This window comes from Temnothorax americanus, unplaced genomic scaffold, assembly GCF_048541705.1.
Source record: "Temnothorax americanus isolate GAGA-0224 unplaced genomic scaffold, ASM4854170v1 Scaffold9, whole genome shotgun sequence".
NCBI classification, from domain to species: Eukaryota; Metazoa; Arthropoda; class Insecta; order Hymenoptera; family Formicidae; genus Temnothorax; species Temnothorax americanus.
In genome coordinates this window covers 1247684-1272996 of record NW_027509812.1, presented here as the reverse complement: position 1 = coordinate 1272996, position 25313 = coordinate 1247684, and the positions used below count along the sequence as shown (strand labels likewise).

General features: G+C 43.7%; 1 protein-coding gene across 4 annotated transcripts in view; it reads right to left on the bottom strand.

Moving 5' to 3' along the window:
- Osp (myosin phosphatase Rho interacting protein outspread) overlaps nucleotides 1-25313 on the bottom strand; it is a 176032-nt gene that overhangs the window by 12524 nt on the left and 138195 nt on the right. For all 4 annotated transcript variants that reach the window (XM_077425528.1, XM_077425527.1, XM_077425526.1 and 1 more), the window contains exons 4-6: nucleotides 6289-6477; nucleotides 2473-2545; nucleotides 1240-1824 (exon numbers count right to left, since the gene is read on the bottom strand). In XM_077425528.1, coding sequence (XP_077281654.1) covers nucleotides 1240-1824; nucleotides 2473-2545; nucleotides 6289-6477 — 847 coding nt within the window. The remainder of the gene's footprint in view (nucleotides 1-1239; nucleotides 1825-2472; nucleotides 2546-6288; nucleotides 6478-25313) is intronic.

The window sequence follows — 25313 nt, the reverse complement described above, 5'->3', positions numbered from 1 at the left end:
TAGAGAGATCGTTCGACTGTTTTCGCATGCCTTCGTCCTGATTTTTCGCGAAGCAGTTTCTAAAGTATCCCGTCGTTCGTTTGGCGTCGATCTAAATGAAATCTACGGAGCGCGCGGTGCAGCGCAGCGCAGCGCGGCCGAGCGACCATAGATTTCCTTCGAGATTGCACGCATGCAATTACGCAACGTGTAACGCCAGGTACAGGATTCTGATACTCTGCCGGGGGCGTTCGAGAGAAAAACGCACGGACGAGAACCTAATGTTGAAAATCCTGTAAAACCGAAAAACGGCAGTACGATTTTTTGTAACATATCGCCGGCCGTAATTCTTATATCGTGAGTGAAGAATTTCCCTCAGTAATATATTAGAATAGAATGTACATTCGTTGTTATAATTTTGTTATCAACTCATATAATTCGTTATAATATCAGTTGTAAATATTATTTTTCTCCTCTAAAAAAGATTTAATTTCATTAACATAGCTATACATACATATATGTAAAGTCTAGCAACGTTTTCACACTAACTGCTACGTTTGCGGTATCAATTATATCGAATAAAAATAAGTCAGCTCTGACTTAATATGTCAGTCGTTTCTTCCGCGAAGTGCAAATCATCGTCATTGAGAATGTAAAACGCAAAGTGGCAGCGTCCTAGTTTCCATCCGCACATAAACTAGTTTTATCCATCTATTAAGAGCAAGAAAAACTTTCGACGTGAATCGTGACAAGGTGAGACGAACCTCCTGAGAGTTATGACTTCTAATGTGACTTTCACGTGTGTTTCGAAATGAAATCACATTCTTCGTAAATTGTTTTTGTCGATTATCCACATATAAATTCTAATTCTAACATAGTCGGTGATAAATCATTCCAAATGACAATAATAATTTTTCTTATCATTAGAATTCTAGCTGTTTATTAAATAATTATGTTAAAGAATATTTAGTTCAATGTATCGCGAGATGATGGAAAGAATGTCACAAGCGACTTAACATTTAAGAATCGTCACTAATATAGTCCAACTTAATTTCTCGGTTTGATTACGTAAATGCGAACAGAGATAACACAATCTTATGCTCTATATTGCAAAGATATAATTCAGATACATAAAGACATCAGGCATACAGATGTCCTGTGTAATCAGAGTCAGAGAGATGTCAGAGTACGGATGACGGTATCGTCCGTAGGAGTCGCCGCATCAATAAAGAGAGATTGTGCCTCATTTAATATACCGACCTAGTTTCTCGCCGGAGGCTGGGCCGGCCGCGTCGCCGATAATGCCGCCTGTCCGCTCGCCCTGCTGACTCATCCTGCGCCTGGCCTTGTCTTCGGCGCGGAGCTTGTCCCGAGTCGGCGGTGACGCGCTGCTAGCAGGTTGATCTCGATAGCTTGTCGATCTCGCGTCGTTGGGGATCATCGGCGGCTTATCGGTCAACGAGACATGGCTGCTCGCCGTCGTCGTCGTCGCCGTGGAAACGGCGGTCGAGGAAGTCGAGTAGGCCGTACTGGAAACGTTGCCGTTCAACGACGACGACGTGGTCGACGTCACCGCGGTCAGATAATTTCCGGCGGAGCCGTTCTCGAGGGCGCGCAGAGGCGACAGATTGTTCCTGATCTCGGAGATGCTCTCCGTGTTGCCGTTAGTCAGCACGCTGCTGCTGGTGGCGGTAATGACGCTGGTCGTCACCAAGGACGGCGTGGACGAGAAAACGGAGGAGCACAGATCAGACGTTCCGCCGGCGGTCTCCGGAATCCACGCGGTGCCGCGCGGCTCCGATCGGCAGCTATTGAAGCGCGGTCGCGGTGGATTTGGCGTGTTACCTGGCGAACAAGTTTCAAATGCTATCTTTTGTAAAAGCTCAGACGAGCGAATAAGAACAGAGACAACGGAATGCAAGATCTCTACAAATAAGACAAAGAAGTATCCTTTCTTAGGAGAGAAACAGTGGTATCGAAACTTGGAAACTTCAGTGTGAATAAGATTTATACATTGTAATAAACTTGTAAGAGAGATTAAAAGGTTCATTATCTTGGACGATACGCGACTCAACTCGAGTTAATCGCCGTAATTTTCGTCGTGGGTAATTAAAATAAATGCAATTCAATTAGGGATAACGAGAACTTCGTTCTAGAAACTGAGGATAACGAGGTGACAGCGGTATAATAATAACCGCACATTATGAAGAAGATATTTGCCTTCTTCCTCGCGCTAGTTGTCTTCCTGTTATTTGTATTCATCTCCGTCACACGCGTTTCCATGCGATATTCATCACGCCGGCTGAACTGTCGTACGTTACCCCTCGTTACGTCAAACTGTTTGAGTAAAGACCCCCGTCTATGCAATACCGCGAAAAGACTATATGAGATAGTGATTACACCGTCACCGTGTTAAGCACCGGCGCGGAAAATGTCTGTGATTATTATAAATACTATAAAATTTACATAGCACACAAGTAAGTAGGCACTCACTTCGAATCGTCGGCGTAACTTGTAGGATCGTCGTCTGCCCGCCGGGAAAGGTTGCATTTCGTTTGTGCCGACCCTGAAAACCATAAAATGGGCACACCGTGAAGCGCATTGCAGAAGTGAGTTTACCCAAGGTCTATTGTTGAAACTCTCGAGCGTTTTCCGTCGCTGTAACAATACATGCAGCCGGATAATCGATTGCGACGGGCGGGGATACGCGCGATCTGAAAAGCGACCCGCGAATAATCGCACGATTACGTTCATCCGCGCCCATAATCGTGAGAACACCGCGCGCTCCGCGAATGGATGTATTTCTCGGGGCACGCTTAATCGAATTTTAATTTAACGCATAAATCACGAGCTATATATCTACAGTCGCATTATAAATTCTAATAATAACAAGTATAAAATTATTATCTATTCATTCATTAATAGTTTAGTGTTTCTAACGTATAAGTAATTGTCTCCAAACACCGTTCTATATCTTCAGTTGTGAAAGAAGTTGCGATGATTGCCAATAAGTTGACTTCGCCAATATAGTCTCGAGATGCAAAGCAAGTCTCCTTTGCATAGACAGCGTGGCGGTTCGAAGGACAACGGAGAATGGGGAGGAATGGGTAAAAAAAAACGTGGAAAATAACGCGGGAGTAACGTTCCCTCCACGTTCACCCGCGTTAAATGTCGCGCGGCACATAAGTGTATTGCGTCTCGCCTTGGCCTCGTAACGTAATCGTTCGTTTACACCAGCCAGCGCGGGTCCGCGACAACGAGGTGTAGCCATTTGCCGATCGATCATTGCTTGCGTAACGGAATTGACGTATACGTGTAGCCGTGTAATCTCCATATGAACAATGCGAGTCTTACGATGAGATCCTAAACGATTCGCGCGAGGACGATTGATCGATTGGTAGCCGACGCGAAACCCACGGGCGCAAGGAATACTTCATTCTGTTTTGAAGAGATAATTATCAAGCTATTGCAGCGAGAAAAAGCAGAGAGAGGGGGGGAACCCTCGGATGTACCGAAGGAGAATGCTTTTTGTCTGAAAATCACAACTTTACGAACTTCAACCTACGCGTTGTAACACATACTTCAGCAGCAATAATTTACAAAATATCGCGCGGATATGCAAAGTGTTGTATTTGCATGTTTCAGAATATTTCTTTATACGTCCCGGCAATTTAAAATCAGAAAATATTTTCCTCTCGCAAGTATATCTTTTCGTTAATTAATTTAAAGAGTTAATTTAAATAAAAATATATGCGCACAGCAAGAGAGAAATATAAAAAGAAGAACATTAACCGAAACGTCGATATGTCGTAACTCCGTGAGACCTACTTTGGGATGAATTTTTGGACGTTGCGTGTACTTGAAATAAAAAATATCTCCCGTGAAATCTATCTTTCGGTGAAATAATCTCGTCGATATGATCGCGCGTGTGTGCAACGATGCGGTAATTGTTTAGCGTTTTGTACCAGAAGCGGCAAATGAAGAGAGATATTTCTGCTTTTGCCGATCGATCATTTCTTGCGTAACACGTGTGGCCGAGCGATTCGCGGTGTTGTCATAAAACTCCGAGCGATGTAACGAATGAAAGCTTTTGAGCGGCTCGATTTACGACGGGGCTGATTTATTGGAAAGTTCGCGAATGGACCCCTCGGCCTACAATTTCGTAAATCGAGAGAGAGGCTAGAGTGGCTAGACAATTGCTCGGCACTGGGAGGACCGTCGACGCGGACCCGACCCGAATTTATTCTCGGCTCGCTCGCCGACTTGTAAATTACGTAACAAACACATACAACACGCGGTATACAAACACCGTATAACGCTCGACACGCCGTTGTAAACTTGAAATCGTTGACAAGCAGAGATTTGATAAACATGTTTCGCTTTAGCAGCGGTTGTTTTACGGCCGCAACAATTTGCAACACGCGTGAAATGTCATAAATTTACGGCTGCCTCGTGCGGCACTGGCCATGCGGCGAATGGAACGACGAAGCTGCAAAAAACACTTTTTTTTTCAGCTCGTTCGCCAATCTCGCACGTATCTTGCTTTACATATCTTGCCAATTAACGAACTTATGGCAGCTAATGAGCGAAATATGAACAGAAATGTGGATATCATGCTCTGAACAAGTTCTCCAATACGATGAGACGTCAGTATATGTATATAAAGAATTTAAAAGGCCGTAAGATCTAACTTGTAACGTGACGTGTTAAGAACACGCGCGTAATTAATGGAGTTACTTGTAAGGCAGCTTTTACGAACTAGAAACGATCGTTCTCACGTCCGGCACGCGGGCTTCGACGGTGATCGCATAGCAGCGAGTGAAACGGTGCACTCTCTATTTGTCACCAAGCGCTTTCGGTCGTTCGGCTGAATAATAGGCGCTCTTTTTGCGAGACGCCCCGACGCGGCGTTAAGCGACGAGTGAAAAGAGAAAACGGCGGGAGGGGGAGGGAACCTCCTTTGGAGAGATCGAGAAAAGACGGATGAATCGCAGGAAATGGCCAATCGACTCGACTGACAACCCCGCGAGAGACGCGGTCCCCAGCAGTGACACTCGCGCACTACTGGCGTTATTGTCGGCGTAATGAGCGCGCGCCGAGGTATACGCGCATCGGTCAGCGAGTGGCGATTATGCGAGGCAACGTCGGCAGTTTCGCTGTCGCTTACGTTATTTTTTTTTGTTCGTTCCAAGGCCTTTCAAGCGCCGACCGGCGCAATTGCACTCAATAACCGCTTCATCACGCAAAAGCGTCCGTTCGTGAACTCGACGACGCACTTTTTTACGTCGCATTCTGTCCTACATCGTCGCTAATCCCACGTACAACGGCCTCAATTATGTAACGAAAGACAATAAAGACATTTTCGTCGCCGGCATCGTCCACGAAGTAGCGTGGATGTTGACTAATAATTAATAATTTTCGCGAATTAATTCATAAATTGATTTTATTCACGATTTAATTAGAAAGTATAGATAATACATTTTTTAAAGCTTATGATTTGCATATACTCTATAGAGAGCACCGTAATGAAATGCGAAAGAAAGTAAATCTTCTCAATAATTTAACACGATTTCAATACGTTCCGTAATAAGCATTCGCACTGAAATAATCGCGATATTCTCTCTCGCGTTAGATTTCTGGGTAACACACTGAAACCCTATCGGAGCTAATCCCGGCCGACGCGAAAATACATCGCGAGCGGGGGAATCATTCTTGCACGAGTAACAAGCGTGACGCGAGAAAGGATGCATGGCACGTAATGATTATGCGAGGACACCAGCAATCAGCCGACGGTTGCGTTTTCTTACCCGTTTGCGTGACTCCGTTCTCTCGCGCAACACTCTTTGCGAGAGACGTAATACGGTATCGATATGGAGTCCCGCCACCGCTGCGTATCCTCCGTAATCGACAGAAAATTAAATTCTCTAATGATACACGTAAGACGCGATTCTACATTCGCAAGTGTACATTAGGCATTCAAACGCACGGCTTTCTCCGCTCGGCAATCGAACCGTTTTCTCGAATCGATATTTCCCTCGTAATTCGACGCAGAAATTTGATTACACCTTTCGTTACAACAGTTCTCGATGCATTTTATTATTGCAATTACCCGAAGAATATCTAAAAAAAAAAAAAGAAATAAACGGTTTAATTTTCATTTACAACAGCTTTGCGACAGCAATTTTAATATTAATTACGCTTATGATTTATCTCAATCGTTAAAAAAAATATCCTAGAATTAATTAGGTAGATGACATAAATGAAATATGAAAAAGTAATAGACGCGAATATTATATAAGTTAGACCAACCTTATTTCGCGAATACACCTGGAGAACGTCCGTCCACCACCTGGTCTCTTCGCGACACGTCCCTTTGACGAAGGTCACACCCTCCGGCGAAGTCACGGCGAGGCTGTAAGGATGCCCGGTGACGTCCTCGGCTGCGGCCACCTCCAGAACGCGGGTCATGTCGATCCTCGCCTGAGGCACCGTTTCTGGCTGCAATGATAAGAGGAGGAACACCTGATATGAGACCGGCAAACACGAGCGTTCTACTTTACGCGAAATTACGACGAGTTAACTGAAATGGAACGTCAAATTATCGTGAATCTCTAGTCATGCGTTCTCACACGTAAATGTCGCGGTTATTATGCCATGCAAAAGTCGATGTCAAACGAAACGCCCGACATCGTGGACACCGTAAACACACGCGTGTCTATCCGTGTACGCGAAAATATACATGCATGCGGTGATAATTACTATATCGGTCGCGGTGTGTGCTTGTCGCTATTAAAAGGAAAAGGACCGAATAATTATAATAAATAGAGATAATGATAATAATCTTTTCACAGCGTGCACTGCAGCCGCGTGATGGCCCTCATTTTTATGGCGCTCAATTTTTTTTCTTTTGCGAACCGCCGTTTCACGAAATTATACATGCACACCCGCATTCGGTTGGCTATGGCTTACGTCGGACTCACTTTACCGGAAACGTATCATTTCAGCGCACTATCGTAATCGACCGGTCGCACAGCCGACTATTCTCCCCATCTCTCCCCCGGCCGTAAAAGTTGCGCTTCGTGGAAGGTAAAAATAACGTCTATTATTGCTGATTCCAGCGAGGCACTTCGCTCCTCGTAAAACGAAAGTGAGTTTCATCGGTGATCGCGCAATTGCCGTCAATTTGAGGGGGAGCAAGAGGGAACGAGACATCGCGGGGAGCAGGACGGGGGACGAGAAGTCGGCGCGAGTCGCACGCTGGTCAAAGCACACCATTTGCGAGTGCCGCGGGCACTTTGCGCCGTGCAAAGTGCACCCGGGAATGTCACCACAATTCAACCGTAAGATACTTTTCGAGAATGAGCATAACTGCCAGCATTGGAGCAGAGATCGCTTTCATGCCGGAGGTCGAGTAAAATTCCTGTGCGAAACGCGGTCAGTAAAGACTAATGACCAATTTTTGGTTAATAAATTGGGCGATAAAAAAAAGGGAATGAGCAATTCTTCGCGACAATGCCGGTAATAATATCCTTATCGTTGGGCCACCAACTTCGGGACAGAAATTCAATTATTAGCAAAAGCCATCGTATTGAAACCATTGAAATTTTATTCGACATGTGTGCGTTCAAAAACACTATATCGTTGCTGAACGACATTTTATGCCGCACGTATGTCGTATTTTGCAGAAAAATACTACATAAATGTATTCACTTATCAGGAATTAGAATTTAATCACGAAGGATTCGATTGCGGCGATTACGTTCTTCCTAAAAATGCTCGTTTACGAAAGACGAAGGGATTCGTAACGTCGAGTACCTATATACATGCGAAGCAACACGTATAAATTCAAAGTACCGGCCGCCCAGCAATTTTTCTCGCGCGCGAGCAGCGACATTATTCTTGAAACGCGAGGAGGTTCATTTGCGCAGCGCGCGTCTTCTCGGCGTTTTGCGCGCCTATATACACATATATTCTCCTCTTATACGGTCTCCCACCCGCCTCTCGCCGTTCGCGTCGGGATAATGCAAAAATTTACATATGAAAAATCCCTCCTTGTAGCCCGCATAATTAATCGCGGGGGATAAGAGAAGGCACGAGTGCGCGCGAGAACGACGAAGAAAAAAATTTATGAACGCGAGAGAAGTTCGCGACGGTGCGACGATGAAAATAATTAAAACATTATTAATAGCCCTCCCGTATTTTATTGTCTCTTCCCCGTGTTTCGTCGGCGTCTCGCGCTTTGTAACGCGAAGCTTTATCCTGCGAAAGCAACCTACATAGTTATTAGAGATTCGCTGTATTTTAACACCATCTGGTATCTTTTACGCCAGCATGATCTCTGTTATCCTTATTCTTCTATTTGCTTATTATATTACCCGATATGCCACATTAAATAGGTTGCATTAATGCGGTGTATTACACGAATGTGCGTATACATACATTCGCGCAGTTGCGTAAAATACACGGAAACTTTTGAAAGACTGAGCGTAAGAAATTATGTGTATATGTTTTCTCCATCCTTGGCAAGAAAGTAATCAATCTAAACGTTAATTAATTACTTTCGAAGCTATAACCTACTCCTGTAGAAACTCAGATATAGACATGCTTAAATTAAATTCGAACATTCTCAGTATTTTCTAAATCTTTTTTAAAGGACGGCGAATATAATTTTTCCGGTCGAAAAATTATATTTATATCATCGTATTACATATTTTGCAAAAAAAACCTTTATATTTTAACAGAAAATATTTTAATCGTAAATCCTCCTTTTCCTTCTGGGAATCCATCTGATTGTAACTGTATCGTGTAAAGGAGTGCATCCTTCTTGCAAACACATCTCACAGCATCCCTGCAACGCTTGCATTTCAAGCAAAGATCAAAGAACTCGGGATAGAGCGTGGTTATTGCGAGAAAGGGATATGACGCGCGAAGAACGAATGCCAGAGAAAATCCGAGGATATTAGACACGGTGCTGCTCCCACATATTTGCCGCCTGTATGGCAGCGAAATGTGAAAGACTTCTGCGGATAAATATCTATGAGGCCAATGTAAACGCAACGCTTTGCGAAATCTCTCGGAACAATAATAATCCATTCAACCGGCAAAGTTCGACGTTCGTGGATAACATGACAATATTGCTGTTGAAGTATATGCAATGATCAACGCTTTGAATAATAAATTGTCAAGAGACGATAGTTTACATACATTGCGGAATATTGCAACTGTCTTGCAACCGATTCTGGAATAAAACACGGCATACAAACGCAGTGACGCTGTGCTGATGCACCAGGCACAAAGATGAAGGTAAACAAATTAGGAATATTTTTCGGGTCGTGCACGCATTTCGGGTTTAAGACCGAAATACGTAAGGCGGTTACACATTCGGCGCGCAGAACGAACAAGTCTAAAAAGAAAATCCGTGACGCATTAAGCCCGCATCGCGGAACGAGTCTTTAAGGCAGCACCGCTTCTCCATATGCCCTCGGATTATGCTCGGATACGGACGAAAGGATGCGTCCAACCGGGCGATACATCACGGGCCTATGTCAGGCCTTACGTATACAAGACCGCCCTCCTCTCGGTTTTTGTTTATTGGCAAGAAGTGGGTCGGCCCTTTTACTTCCTCCGTTTAATAAGAGAGAAAATAAATGTATCATGGGCATGGGGTATCATCGCTGTAGTTCTGTATATCATAAGATTTTTAGATTGTATTATTGCAAAAATTATTACAGAGAATATATTGGCTATTATAATAATATAATTAAAATAAATGAGGTTGCGACGAATATTTTACGTAATACTATATATACCGATTATATATTCGATATGTAATTAATTTGTAATTAATTTTTGCGTGAAATCAGTTTTTCTTTCAATTTCATCGAATGTTACAGGCAAGATTCTCCAGCGAAAAAAAAGCGAAGACACCACTTTCTGACATCACGTATATCCCTCGTATATTTTTCTCCAGAAAAGCGCGGAAAGATTGAAAACATTGATTATGGAATAACGCGGTAAAATTGGTATTGGTTTACGATCGATCGAAAGGTGGTAATAAAATCTGAAGGAAAGACTTAGGGAGAAGTGGATGACGCAAAAAACGCGGTAAGAAAACACGCACAGCGAAAATAAAGCAGGTGGTCCCGGAGTGGCCGGTGATCCACGAAACCTGCTCCCCGCTGGTTACCAGGGTCTTTCGTAACCTGGTTGCAGTCGTGCCGGTGTACCGGAGGAGATAAAATCCGCGTAAAGAGCTCGTGTAAAGCACGCGTTGTCGCGCCTCTCTTTATTTTCTACGACACCTCTTTCAATTTACTTCTTTTATCTACATAGCACTCTCTTGCTTTTTTGATGTAATCTCTTCCGTCTCTTTTTGTGTACCTCTACTTCGTTTTACTCTAGATATTTTGCAAAGGTATAATTAATTGACGTGCATCCATAAGAGAGTATAAAAAAAACTTTACCTTTTAATAAATAACTTTTTGTGTGTGGCCGAAAAAATATAAAATAAAAGATATATACAAATGTGTATGTGAAGAAGTGGTATTTAAAGATTTCTCGAATGTTAAATTGAATTGACGAAGTTTCATTCAATTATTTAATTTTCCTTTAATGGCCTATGAATTTTGAAAAATAATCTTTCCTACAAGAAAACAATTTTAAATCTGCAGTCGTATAAAGGTACGAAGCGTCAATTGAGAAACCCTCCGACAGCAATTCAATAAGAAGCATTTGATAGGATTATCGAGCGGATGCCAGCGACGTGAGAATAATCGAACGACTGGCAGCCGCACAAGCGAAACCACCCGAGCGCGCGTATTCATATTAATTAAACATGGACGGCTATTACTACCTATAAATCCGCCTACCAACGCAAGGGAGATGAACGTCTTCGCGCGGGACCTTCAGCAGCTGGTAACCCTTGCGCGCCGCGGCGTCGACCCCGCGTGGATGTCCCACGTCGTGGATGTCCCACGCGGAGAAGTTCGCGCGGACAACGCCCGCCCACTCGCTTCGACGACTTTGAGCACCGGCCGCGGACCTGAGGACCCTGGCATAAATCTCGGCGTGACAGTCGTTAAAGACGTCCCCAAGATGGGAATTTCGAATCGCCTGAAAGCATCAGCCGAGCGCTAAGCATCGCCGGGTCGTTAATAATCCTCTAAGTGGCATTCGTGGCGCCTCGTTCCCCGTTTCCGCCGTCATTGCTTCCCCCCATCGCTCGAGGAGTAGACAGGGCACCCGCAGGCGACATATCGGAGTGCCGGCAACGTGATTTCGGAATATGGATAGTCGACGACAAGCTCGGAAGAAATCCATCGGGCGCTAAGTCTTACATTCTATTTTGAAGACCGGAATACGAATACCGAATCCTTATTTGACTATGAAAAAATTCTTATTTAGCTATGACGATGTCATAGTCATTATTAAACTATGATTAAACTATAATTAAAATATGATCATGTGATGATCACGTCTCATAAGCGAGCCAAGTTATTATCATATTAAAAAACCAAGAGTGGATAGCTATAACAGAATGACGACTAAAAATAAAGTTTCTAGTTTAGTTAAGCTCTCGTGCGTTTTCCCACCGCTCCTCGCCGTAGGTAGAGCCCGCTATCACTTTTATATGACTTCGTAATTCCGTTCCAAAGATCTCTCTCTCTCTCTCTCTCTCTCTCTCTCTCTCTCTCTCTCTCTCTCTCTCTCTCTCTCTCTCTCGCTCTCAGTATCCTCCCGTCGAAAACTCGTCGGACGGCAAAAGTCTTTATTGGAATATCGGGCCGACCAATACGCGCGTGCGTGTTTAATCCGCGTAAGTAAGTATTTATACGTTTATAATTGTCGAAGCCTCGTTAATTGCTCCATCCGGAAAGTGCGACGGGCATACCTCGAAGCATTAATTTGTCCGCCGCTGATGTTCGCGTGGTTATTCTCGGCGTGCCTACAGCCAGCCCTCTGGCTGTGGTCCCCCCGGAGCCGGAGACTAGTCTCATCTAGAAAATCAACAGGGGTCTCGTCGTCGGGGACACGCGGAACGATCCGGTAACTTTTCATCGGCGGGAAACAGGTCTCACCGGCTGTGTATCGCGGCAGTGGCTCGCATCACGAACACAGGAGGATCGATAAAACTGGAAGTTATCAGACCGCGCGGGTAAGCCAACGGCATCCGGTAACATCGGGGCGCTAAGGAGCTAAAAATATATAATTGTCCCGCCGCTGTTGGCGAAGTAATCTAATGGCGGTCATTACGCGCGTCGCAATACTGATTACGCACAATTAAAGTCTCATTAATCTCTCGCATAAAATTACGCCGAGTAAAATATACAAGCCGGGTACAGCTATGCGACTGTAAACTCGATACCTTCGAAGGTGTAAAACATTCTCATTTTCAATCCCGGTGTTTTTATGATCGTCATCGAAACCCAATTTCCGTCAGAGATGACGGGTATACGCGCGTCTCATTGGGCGACATCAAGTTGAAAGGAAAAACGCGATGGTCGTTGCAATTCTCTCAAGGAGGATTGCAGGCTCACAAAGAGCAGAGGCTGGAAAAGTGATTAGAAATACCGTCGGACTTTCCTCACGGCGATTCCTCCCCCAACAACGACGTGACGGAATGCGTGAGAATTAATGCGTGAGGTGGATCTTATATTCCGTGCCATATCAACGCACGATGCGTTGCGCATTCTGTATAGGCGTCTGAGAGAAAACTCGCTATTCCTCTTCGAAGAAATCCTGAAACTGAAGTTCGTAAGGCAGGAAGTACGCGTTTGTCAGACGTAAGGAAGAGCCGAGAGAGATAATCCTTATTGCAAAATTTAATATTCAATGTGACTAACTGATTCTGAATTTTGTTTGCTTAATAGAAAATGATATATATATATATATATAATCACGCATTTTTATAATCAATAAATAAAAAGTTTATTCCTAGATCCTCTAAAATCTATATTTAAAAAAGTATGAGCTCTGTGTGTGTGTGTTAGAGTGTGTGTGTGTGTGTGTGTGTGTGTGTGTGTGTGTGTGTGTGTGTGTGTGTGTGTGTGTGTGTGTGTGTGTGTGTGTGTGTGTGTGTGTGTGTGTGTGTGTGTGTGTGTGTGTGTGTGTGTGTGTGTGTGTGTGTTATAAATAACACGTAAATTCCATCTTCCAGAAATATGGATTTATAAGATAGTTCGGAAATAAGTTTTCTAAATTTACAATAAATATAAATTAATATCTTCTTCTTACAATTTTTTAAGAGTGTAATGAAAACATATATCTGCGATCTTTGATATAATATCAAGCATAATAAATAACGAACCGTGAAAGGCGATTTTAATTATCTCACGATGTGTACTTCACGTATTTATCACAATCGCACTAAAATCAAGAACCACCGTCACTTTTCCCGTCTGGAAAAAAAATTGAAAGCTCGCGAAAAGGAAAAGATTGACTCGCCGTCGGAAAAATAGGAACAGCGATCGTTTAAAGGAACATCCTAAAGGCGGAGAATCAGCGGTGCAAGACTATCTACGATCAGCTGGCGGTGGGATTGTCCGTCCGTGCCGATTCACGTCCGCTTTCAATTAGCTGTCGTATGGGTGATCCGCAAACTCGCGCGCACGGCCGACCGTCGTGTAATCACCCGCCAGTCATCAACAGGAATACAATTTCTCGATGATTACCGGCAAGAAGGACGCGCAGTAGGGTCGGAGAGAAACCCGGATAGTCGCGCCAAAGAAAAGGAGAGAAAAGAAAAAAGGAGGATCTCGAGATAGCGGGAGAAAACGGGTGTTGAAGGGAAGGAATATACCGTTGATATAGAGAGGAGAGACCGACAGCTCCGTTGAAAGAAGGTAATCGCGACCGTTAGTTAGCTCGACCAGATATCTCGATAATGCAGGATAATCCTCTCACTCACAATATCTCTCTGTCTCATTGTTTCTCTTCCGGCTCGTCAATATCCGGCTGATTTACACAAGAGACGAGACGAGCGAAACGCGAACGGTGGTCGACGCGCCGCGCCGTGAAAGGCACCTAGCTAATAGCTCGGCGAGTCGTCGCGCGCGCGTTGATTATGTACCGTGATTCGCAATTGAAACTCGCAAACGCCGATAACAAAGCCGGACAGTGTCTCGAATACTCTCCGCGTGCCCGAAAGAGTACCGCGGAACGCAAGTCGGGTATTCCGGGTGGGAGAGGAAGAATGGAAGCTTTCTATCCTCAACGACCGATTTATTGTGCCTGTAGATTGAGGTCTCGCTTTGATCTCGTCTCGAACGACTTTGATTAGCGGTATATACCAATAGTTCATTTATTTGAGACTGCTGTTTGAGCTGCGACCGAGGCGGAATCCCTGCTTTTGTGTAGAATTATAAATATAGCGAGAACATCAAAGAGGATACGTGCGGTAGCGCCTCACGCGACAAGTATATATAATAAAGATTTATTGAAGAAAGTTTCCATTCTGAAGATGTCATTCTCTTTTTCTCTAAAACGCGATAATTTTAGAAAATTAGCGATTTTTGTGCAAGATTATTACGTGCAGAATAAAATATTCATTATTGTAGAGTAGATCTCATCCAATCGCACTGTCATTAAATAAAATGTAATAATGTAGAATCGTGTCAGGCGAGAACAAGGCTAGATATTATATTGTTCAATATAGACAACAAAATTCAAAGGATTATTTAGCCTGTTGTGTAACATGTAACAAATGTTTAATATATTCAATTTGAGCGATACATTATTAATGTGATATAATGCTTATTGGTCTGATGCTATTTGGTTTACATGCTGTTATTGCAATATCCTTTTTTTTTATGTCAGTTATAGATATCTGTCATTATTCCTCGACCGCTTAAGGCGACGTGTCCCGGATCGCATTAACATCTATCCATCAATCGAGCTCAGCTCGGTAGGTGGTAATCCGCGGTACTTTCTTGTCTGGGATACCTATTTCCCGAAGTATTCACACAGACTTCACTCAAAAATATTACTATCTGATCGAAGCAACCCCGATCTGACTGAAAAGTCGATGCTCTCACGGGTCGACGCGACGGCGACGTCTAAACCTCGTCGTAGCTCGCACTGTATAATTTTCACAAAAGAATAAGCCGTCTCTCTCTCTCTCTCTCTCTCATCATCTCCGATGGATCGACCGATCACTTAGCGTCGTACACGTTTTCGTCGAGATAAAGCGATAATTCGACCCGCGGCGATCGGCACTTCGTCGACCTCGCGTGGACCTTTAATAGCTGCGACCTTTTGTATACGCGCGCGACGAAGAAATTTCGCAATTAATGAATTACAGTGCAGGTTAATAAATCGTCGTCCGAGACGCTAAGGAGAAGATAAGGAGAGATGACGCAGGGAAGAAAAAACGAAGGAAGGAGGGGAGAATACATACGTACGTACGTACGCGTTCTCCCTCGATGGCGGGTCTCGCGGCGACGAGCGGCGCGATGCAGCACTCGCAATTAAATTAATGACCTGATGTCTTTATTAATTGACCTCGCCCCGGTTACAAATTGCGGCCATTAACGTGGCCGACCGGCCGCGCGGTGGCTGCTTTCATTATACCGGGCGGCGCGGAGGCCGAACCGCCGCCGCCTCGATTAAAATACCCCTCTGACTAATTCGAGAGCGACGAGGGGTGGCGAAGAGAGAGACAGCTGAAAGGAAGAAAGAATACGAGAACGGGGGTCCCCCGCACGATAGTTGTGCCTGTTAAGCTCTCGCCGCGGCCGGCCGGCGAGCACGAGGTAGCCCGTAGCACAGCAGTTTCTCTTGCGTTCGCCTGCTCCTCTTCCGGCGCGTTTCGATCGCATCGAAACGTTTAGTCAAAGCGAGTAGCGACAACGCGCGTAAACTCGATCGCTCTGAGTAATCTCACTCGGAATGTCGGACCGGTATTGCTATTCTTTCCGCTCCATGAATTGAATGAAACGCGTAATATTGTCCTGGAGTCACAGCCTTTCTGTTCTCCTCGTTGCAACATGCACATATGTTTATGTTCCATTAGTATAATCTGCGACTACGTCTCCGCGCAGATAAATGTACAGATAAATCGATAGCAATACGCTTGTTGTCGATTATCCGAGCAACGCTTTTAAATCAAGAGAAACAAGATACTGAGCGAAACGTAAATAAGATATTGAGTAAAAGTGAGTATTAATATAAGTTTCAGTTATATTAGGTATCGATTCACGTGTCCGTACAATAGACGGGGCATCAGTAATAATTAGAAGTTCGAGTAATCATCAGTATATCTTACGTCTGGTACCCATTAAAATCTCACCACGTAAGTCGCGTATCGCATCGAATATCCTCACTTCTTATCTTTGTACATTATTATCCACTTTAAGCAATTCCACGTGCATTTCTGACGCTTGATGAATACGTTTCAGAGCATAACAACAAATGGATCTATGCATACGAAAGTGCGGGGGGCTGATGTATCGCGTCTGACGATTCTATCATGAGCGTCGCGCTAATGCCACGTTTGAAGATTTACTCAAGAAACAAATAATATGGCGATAATCGTTCAAAGTGACACGAACATTCGCTTATCTCCGCGGCGGGGAGATTAATGCACGACTCGGGTAGAGAGGTGCCGTAAGGTGCCTAAGTTAATAACGTTCCCCGGTAATAATGGTGCCACCGTCCGGGGATTATGAAATAAATTCGCGACCGACACCCACGCGCTCGAACGGAACGTACTAATGTCGAAATATTAGTCAACTACATAACTATAATTAAGTAGACACGACGGTAGAAACCCGTTTTTTTTTCTCGAAGTTTTCTGGGATTCCAAAATCCGGAATTACTTTATTGATCGCGTCGATCAATGATTAGCGACTGTGTTTACGTCGTTATGATAACGGCTCGAAACATTACTTTTCTCGCTCGATAGATTTATTTTTAAGAGACGATCAGATAAATAAACAGATTAATGATATATATAGAGATTATCTTCACGCGTGTACTATATGTTTATGTGTGAGAAAGAAATTCGATTTAAATTATCTAAATAAATTAGCATATATATAAGATTAGAATTTATTGTTGCTCTTTCTATTTAAATCACCGAAAGCAATATCAAAGTGTGACATTCCAGCATCATAAAATGCAGCTAAAGATAAATAGCCGATGTAAAAATGTAAAGGAATTTTCAAGTAATAATAGATATGTGAATAAAGGATCATCGCTATTACAAGAAATTCCTCCTATTTGTGTAATAATTACACAACGTCCATTGAATCGCGATTATTCTGTGCTGATGAGCACACGTAACACGTAACGCGTAACACATGAAAATATCAACGCCTTATAAAGATATCCGCGTATAGACTCGACGATCATTCCCTGTCAATCTCGCTTATCGATTCGTCTTCTTCACAATCTGCGCGGACGAGATGATCGAAGGAGGTCGATCATCGCGGGAAGACTGGCCGGTCACCTTTTCCAGGGAGAGGCCTGTTCGAAGCGTGGAACGTCGTTAACCTTTGAGATCATCTTCAAGGTAGAGCGTAGTGCACGCGACCTGCACACACTCGCCGGCACTCGCGAGGATACACGTACACACTATACACACGCACAACATATATAATGTCGCCTCCTCGCTCGCGCATACCCGATACATTCCGCGAGGATGACTTCCCCTTAGGGGTACGAGAGGAGTAACGGGATCGAGGAATCGATCCCGTCGCGGAGATCGAAGGTCCCTTGAGAGATTCGATTCGATCTCGCGGAATGGCGAAGGTCGCCGCGAGGGGAAAGGATCTTATGAATTATTGCACTGGGACCCCGGTACACACGACGACGCTGAATCAAGTGATTACGTTGCTCGAGAAGCTCCTCGAGCCAACAAATTCTCGAACAATGTCGATAAACCATTCATCAGAAGAACGTGTCGCAGCCCTGATTCCCAGCCGCATATAAACAAACTGTCCAGTATGATCGTTTCGCATTCAAGGGATTGTTCAACACTTTACGTTAGTTTGTTAATTAATTCCCGTTAGTTTATTAGCTAATTTTTTCGACACTTCAGAGACTTCTTTTTAACATGTTGCTATAAAATTATACGTGCCGCTGCAGCTTCAGATTATCCTAGAATATATTCTATAATGTATCACTGAAAGAGAGAGATATTTCCAATTGCCGGCTCGCGGAGGCTTTTATGGTTTTACACTCTTGCGACCTTTCTCAACGGTAAGTACTGCGACCACAGGAGTCGGGCGTCAGAATCTTTAGCCGCAGCAGCAGCAGCAAAACGCCGCGCATAAGAAGTTTCCCCGCATATAAATACAGATAGATCTAGATCTGGATCTGGATCATAAACAATCGTAAGCGTAACGGACATCCGTAATTGCTTCGCTTATGGTCGGTCATAACGCAACATCCGGTGCCCGTGGCCGCGGTGCGCCGTACCCAATGCCTCGGAATCCAAGGGAATTGATTTCATACATTTTGTTACCACAATCCCCGCGCGCGTACGTGTTGCGTGTCGTGCGTCGGCGACACAAGCTGGGCAAGTATCGCGGTTTGGTTTCTTCCCTCCAGCTCTCATGCAGCTATTATGTTTCAAAATATTTCGTTCTTCGCGTCCCAACATTCGAAAACCTCAATATGAAACAACACTTTTTGTAATATTCTGTAGAATTAAAGAATTTCCATACACAACGAGTTATCAAATCTCTTGAGATAATAATATTCACAAATAAAAATTTATTATTACTTGTGGATAATTTCCTTCCGCCCCCTCACTTCTGTGTATTGTTTAATATATTTAAAATAACCGTAAAGATTACGATGAGATATCACATAGCCGTGCGATAAGTAAGCTTGTAAATCATAATGCGGTTTGTATATTTGATACACAAAAGCCGATCGCCTTTCTGAGACACGCCGACACATATCGTGCAATCTAAGAGCCCGGGATATAATACCGTGTAACCAGCTTTCTCTCCATCATGTTAATGCATGTAATCGATACTTTCCGATATTACCATAAATCCTGCATTCTCCTTGCGCGTAAGTCGTTGACGAACCGTGCGGCTGCGATTGCGAATCAAAACTCGTAATGATAATAATAGGAATAAGAGATCACCGTTCAGCAATAGATATGACGCACGCGAGAGACTCAATCATATCGCGGATTGGTCATCAGGCCGACATCCGGAATTGCTCGTGAGCGTACAGACTTACGAGTCTCGTTACATAACGCGCACCGCCGCAACATGCGGGATACCCTATCGTAATATCGCTAATCATTCGTCCCGATGGACGGCATTTCCGCCCGATGCAATCGAACGACGTTAATTAAACGTAGAATCGCTCGGCGAAGTGAATTCTTTTTGTGTACTTCCTTCTCTTATCATTTTACTTCTTGTAATACGTGAAACTATGCGTATAATCGGACTGACATTAAAAAATATTACGATAAACCACGTACAAAGTAAAAATAAAGATTTACATGATTATTGAATATGATGTATGATAAAGATACTTCGGTATCTTTGTTCATACATAAATCGTGAAAAATTTGTTTCTATCCAGAAATATTATCCAGAGGGTACAGCGTGTCAAAATTACTGTTGGTTCTCTTCCCTTTAAATTGATTAAAGAATTTACAGGCAAGGAAAAATTGGCGTAAATTAATCAATAAAGATACTTCTGCAATTTCATTCGGTCACAAAGGCGAAAAAATTGTGAGGCAATCGGAAGAATCGACTTTTGCAATTTCACCTCTTCTCAAAACCAACAGGATTCGCTTTCTTTCAAAAACCTGTTAGCAACCGATTTTGTCTCGTAGCATTTTGTCGATATATAGTTCTTTCGCCGTCTTTGGTATCCTCCCTCCGTTATTTCATTATATCGCGGCAGTACGAAGAAAATGGGTTACGGCGACCGTAAGATTAATGCGGCACCTGTTCGCAATTATAGGCACACGCACGCGCGCGCGAACCGCGGAAGAGAAGCGCACGTGCGTGCAAGCGCGCGCAATTCCGAGCGATGCGGCCTCGGAGGCACCGTCGTAAGGCCCACGACTTCGAGGGATTCCGATCGTTTCGTCGCGGCTTTAACGAGCGAACGATCGAGAGTGGTTCTAGCCTTCGCTCTCTTTCTCTCTTCCACCGTCGGCGTGGTTGACAAACGTCGGCCGTTAAAGGTTTTCATTGCCCCGGCCGGATGTAGATCGGCAAAAGCAGATCGAAGAAAGCCTATCCCGAGCACACGTGTGCGCCAGGACGTTTGCGATTACGATACCCCCCGATCGTTTGTACCATTCTACCCGCGATGTCTCTTTGTCTCCCCTCTACGTCATTATAGTATCCTGCTTCCCTCCAAAAAAGAACGCGTTCGACGTATTCGTAAAAAATCAAAATAATACCGTTGAATAGCGAAATAAATTGCATCATCATTATAAGCATCGTACAATACGAAAAAAAATTGCGCTACCGCTAAAGGAGGAGCTGTCCCGTAGCACGTAGAACATATCCGTGGTCTAAAAATGCTAATCCACCTGTCCATCAGCATTCGAATGTCGTCGCTCTCGTCCGGTTGTCAGAGGTCAACGAAACGCGGCCGATTAAAATATTACGGGCGTAGCTCTTTCTTTATGGAGGCACGCATACGGGCAGGTATATTCGTACGTTATATATATATGTGATGGAATGCCAGCGATGTCCAATATGCGATATACCGGACGGTGCGCGATGCGAGAGCTCGAGAGGTACCGGCTTGTTGCTCAAGCGGTACACACGTACTACGTGGCTATATAAATACGTTATGTATGATGGGTAACCACATGCGATACACGTATGCGACGCTCGCATATGGACATATGTGCGTGTACCTGCATCTGTATATGCATGTACGATGCGTATGTACGTTTCCTGGTTGCTCTCGTGTGCTGGGCGTGCCGCAATCGCGAGCGACCGCACCGTATATATATATATATATATATATATATATATATATATACGCACATCGATACAGGGCGGGGCATTTAATTTTGACATCGGTTATAACTTCTCTACTTAGCCGGAGTGACCGGGAGGGAAGGGGAGGGAAGGGATGAGAGCAACACGTAATCTCAATCGCGAAATTAACCACCGGAGCGGAGAGCGCGCGGCTGAACGCGCCGCTCCAGAATAGAACTGGCTCGTCGGGAAAAAAAGACAAATTCGCAGCTTGATAGGATTTTTTTTCCGAACGCGGATTTACGTGCTCTTGCTTCTAATCCCGGGATAACCTAGGAACGGTCGATAATTGTACCGCATTAACTATCCGCCGTCGACATTAAGCTATAATTGACATTGCACGACATACGCGCGATCTCGCTCGTGCAATGATTTAGTCTGGAATTAGTGGAAGAGAGGGGGAACCAGTTATTCTCTCAGCCATAATCGAATAGTTCTCTCGCTAACAGCGCACTTTAGCATCGTGAGTTAAATAACCGCGCGTGTGAAGCCGTATACGAGCAAATATGTTTCGTACGAACCTCCTCGCAGTCGAGAGATACTCACATGCGGGAGAATATCTGAAATATGCAATAATGCCGGATTGATTGTACTTACTTCGGCTGCCATTAATGTATCTCGGGATCATCGACGCGAGGCGATTCGCGGAGGCGATACGTGTGGAGGCTATATTACAGTCGAAATGAAAGAGCAAACTACACGAAACCGCAATCTCTGACACGCGAGAGAAAAGTGCGCGTTTCTCACATAGTTCAGGCCATTTGTATTATACGCGAGCGTAGCGATCGTTACCCTCTTTGGCGGGGTAATGCTCGGTAATAAGACGTGTTTTAATGACTACTTTAGCCGCGCGGGTAACGAGCAACGCGTGATCGTATAAGTGCATGAAAGTCAAGCGGATCGCTCATTGCGATGAAACAATAACGATCGATAGCGCGGTGTAGGGCGATAAAAGAAAAATTATCTTCGTTTGTGATGCAAAGTACTTGGCGTAATTTGTAATACTATCATTAGAACGATTTCGTATTCTCACCGTAACGTACATAAAAGAAATTAAGTAGGTGTTACTCCACTTTTTACGCAATTTTCGAGAACAATTCTTTTCTCAGTTTCTTGCAGCCATTCACGAAGAAACTCAAAGATATTGTCAGCTACTATTAGATCGCACTAATTTCTGTTTGCGATAATCATGGTTCCAATTAAAATTATCAAAAATGATTGATAAAAAATAGATAAAGTCTCAAGTCTTTGTTTATTTTTAACACTAGCTGTGCTGGAATGTCTCTGCGTTTTCTGCTAGCGCAATTCTGGAAAATTTTGGCGACGAACGAATATCTGCTAGTGAAGATACAAACAATTACCGACGCGTGAACCGCTCACTCTTCTAACTCTTCTCGCTCTCGCCGGCCGGAGCGATTTCTATTACGTGCAAGTGCAGCGATCATTACCCCCTCGGCACGGTAATGTTCGGTAATCAGGTGTATTTTAACGAGTAGCCGTGCGGCCGAGAGTAGAGAAGCCTATACATATACATGTATATGTACCGACGTATGACCCGTCGCAGTTTAAATCGCATTTCTGAACGATGCTGCGAGATCGTTGCACCCGACGACGAGATCGCGTGCGCGGTGAGGAAAGAACGCGCGAATCTGCGAAGAAAAAAAAGAAGATTCGATCGTTCGAGCGCGCAGACCATTTCAAAAACTTCGTTTTAAAAAACCAAGACTCGAAAGAAATAGGAAAACTGGAAAATGGATGCTCCTGGAAATCTCGAATAAGGTACTTCGCGTATGGGAAAGTGTATACCAAGTAACAAAAGATCACGTGGATAATCCACGTTCGGATAAAGATACTCTAAAACGCGTTACATCACGTTTCATTATTTATGCAACGACGACGATGGGCCCTTTTTTCAGCGTCGGGGACTGACGTAATAATCGACTCGTGTGATTTTTCGATGTCGCATTTATCAGAGAGAGAGAGAGAGAGAGAGAGAGAGAGAGAGAGAGAGAGAGAGAGAGAGAGAGAGAGAGAGAGAGAAAAAGGGAGAGAAAGACAGAGAAGCATATCGCATATGTGTTGTAATTTATACCGTTACGTGCTTTAATTAATATCTTACAGTGCTTTACACACGTCGAGTGATTTTTCCTCCGGCCAATTCGTTGAGCGCGGACTTCTTTTGGGCAAATGACAAGCGTAAGCGCACGTCTCTCGCGTCTCTCTCTCTCTCTCTCTCTCTCTCTCTCTCGTACAATGCCTTGTATAACTGTGTGTATCGGTAAATCGTCGATTACGTACGCCGGCCTCTACTCGGGCACGGTCGTGTTTCGAACAAATGACATCTCATGTTTTATGCGAATGTATGATTGCGCCGGTACAGCGTACGTATAATGGTCCCAGCAACGCTTTTAAGTTTCGAGACAGCGTGAAGGATGACGCGATATGAGAAGAACAACGATAATTTTGAAACTGGCGAATATTAAAAGATATACCGGACGGACATTGCTTATTCCCTGCAGAATAATTCTTACATCATAGCCAGATAGCTTTTAGAATATATATTCATGTCAAAATAAACTTCAATTTTAATATCTATAACGAGAAAACGGTTGACTGATTTTTAAGACGCTGGATAGTCCTAAAATAATTCTTCGGGTAATAACGAGCGAAACTTCTCCGTTCCGTTTATATCATCGGATATCGCGGCGAGTTAAAGAAGGGGAGCGCTTATTAGAACATCCCGGGATAATAAACCGTCTGCTTCTAGACTAATTAAACGTATCGCATTATAGAGTCTTTGCTCCGCGAACAAGAACGTCGTAGCCGAACGGCGACACGAGGTCGTCGACACGCGACTAGCGTCCGTTACAATGTAAATATAATTCACAATGCACGCAAGACAACCCCATTAAGCTTTTCCCTTTCACGCCAATTTTTTCTAATTGCTTTCGCATGCCGTGGAATGATTACGCTGGTACAGCAAAAAGGCGGTATAAATTATAAGAGACTCATTAGGCATGATACGATAGATATATGTCCCGTTGAACGCACAAAGATCACTTAGACGTTATGTCTGATGGTGTATTAACGCGTTGCTCCTCGATGTAGATGAAAGAATTGTCAGGTGGAAATATATCGCGTAACGTGCAATCGCATTACAAAATCGCAAATATTTCTCAAGCCCCGTTTAATTTTCTCACGCAGTCGCGCACATGATTGCAATAGCGTACGTATACCGCAAGGTGTAAAATGCAACAACACTTAAATTCTCAATAGGTCATATCGGCGAGAATTTTCACGGATACTTTGATGCGAAGGCAATACTTTCGATCGAGGCAATAGGTATTGCATTTGCACACGTTAGGTTAAAGTTAATGCATGCAGGTACAATGACTGGCAATATTCGAAATCGTGCGGCATCCGAATGATTTAAATATTGCGAAACATTTGAAAGTCAACGTATAGGTGCCTTTATATATCTTAATCCTTCGCTTGACCAATCATATTTTCCATTCATTAAGTATTTTTGTGTCCGCATGCACGTGTGTGTCAGGTGAATTGCTTATAAGACTTATAAAGACCTGTAATTGCAATATCGTGAAATTTATGCAAAGTCATGACAATTTCTTTCACATACGGACAATATATATGTATATATGCAATAAAAAGATGAAAATATCGACTTTCCGTTCGTTCACGTGCGATCGGCCAGTTACACGTTACATTATGTATCTCGGACAGAACGATTTTACAAACAATTCCGCGCGGCAAATGCTCGCTCGGACTGGTAAATAAATTAATGGCGGGGCACTACGCGCGATCACGCGCCGACGTGTACACGTGTCCGGAATATACGAGCACGCAGGACCACGTGCCAGCATGCACGAATCGTAAATTTCAATATTTGTACGCCGTTACATGACCAATGAACCGACGTGATGAAGTAAGGCGATATTTATCGATGATCGATCGCTAAGCGAACGGGGAATTGCGGTAACCGGGGTTGGAGCCGATCGTCGATTGCGAGTTCTCTCAATCCGAACGGGGATTGTACTTAATCGTTCCATTTACGATTATGATATTTGAAAAAAACGAGCAATTAACGTATAAACCAGACATCAGACAAATTACGGCAATTTATCTTGTAGCAACTCTCGAGCTATAAGCTATTTTCAAGAGAATATAGGAAAGAATTTAAATGCGTAATTTATTCAAGTATATTCGCAAATATTAAAAACTTTCAAACATTTTTATGAACCACGTAATTATATCGACCGCGTTGCGATACGATACTGTGTTCTTATGTTTCGTATATATTATACCTAATACACCAAGGTATTTATTAATTATCGCATAATTAAT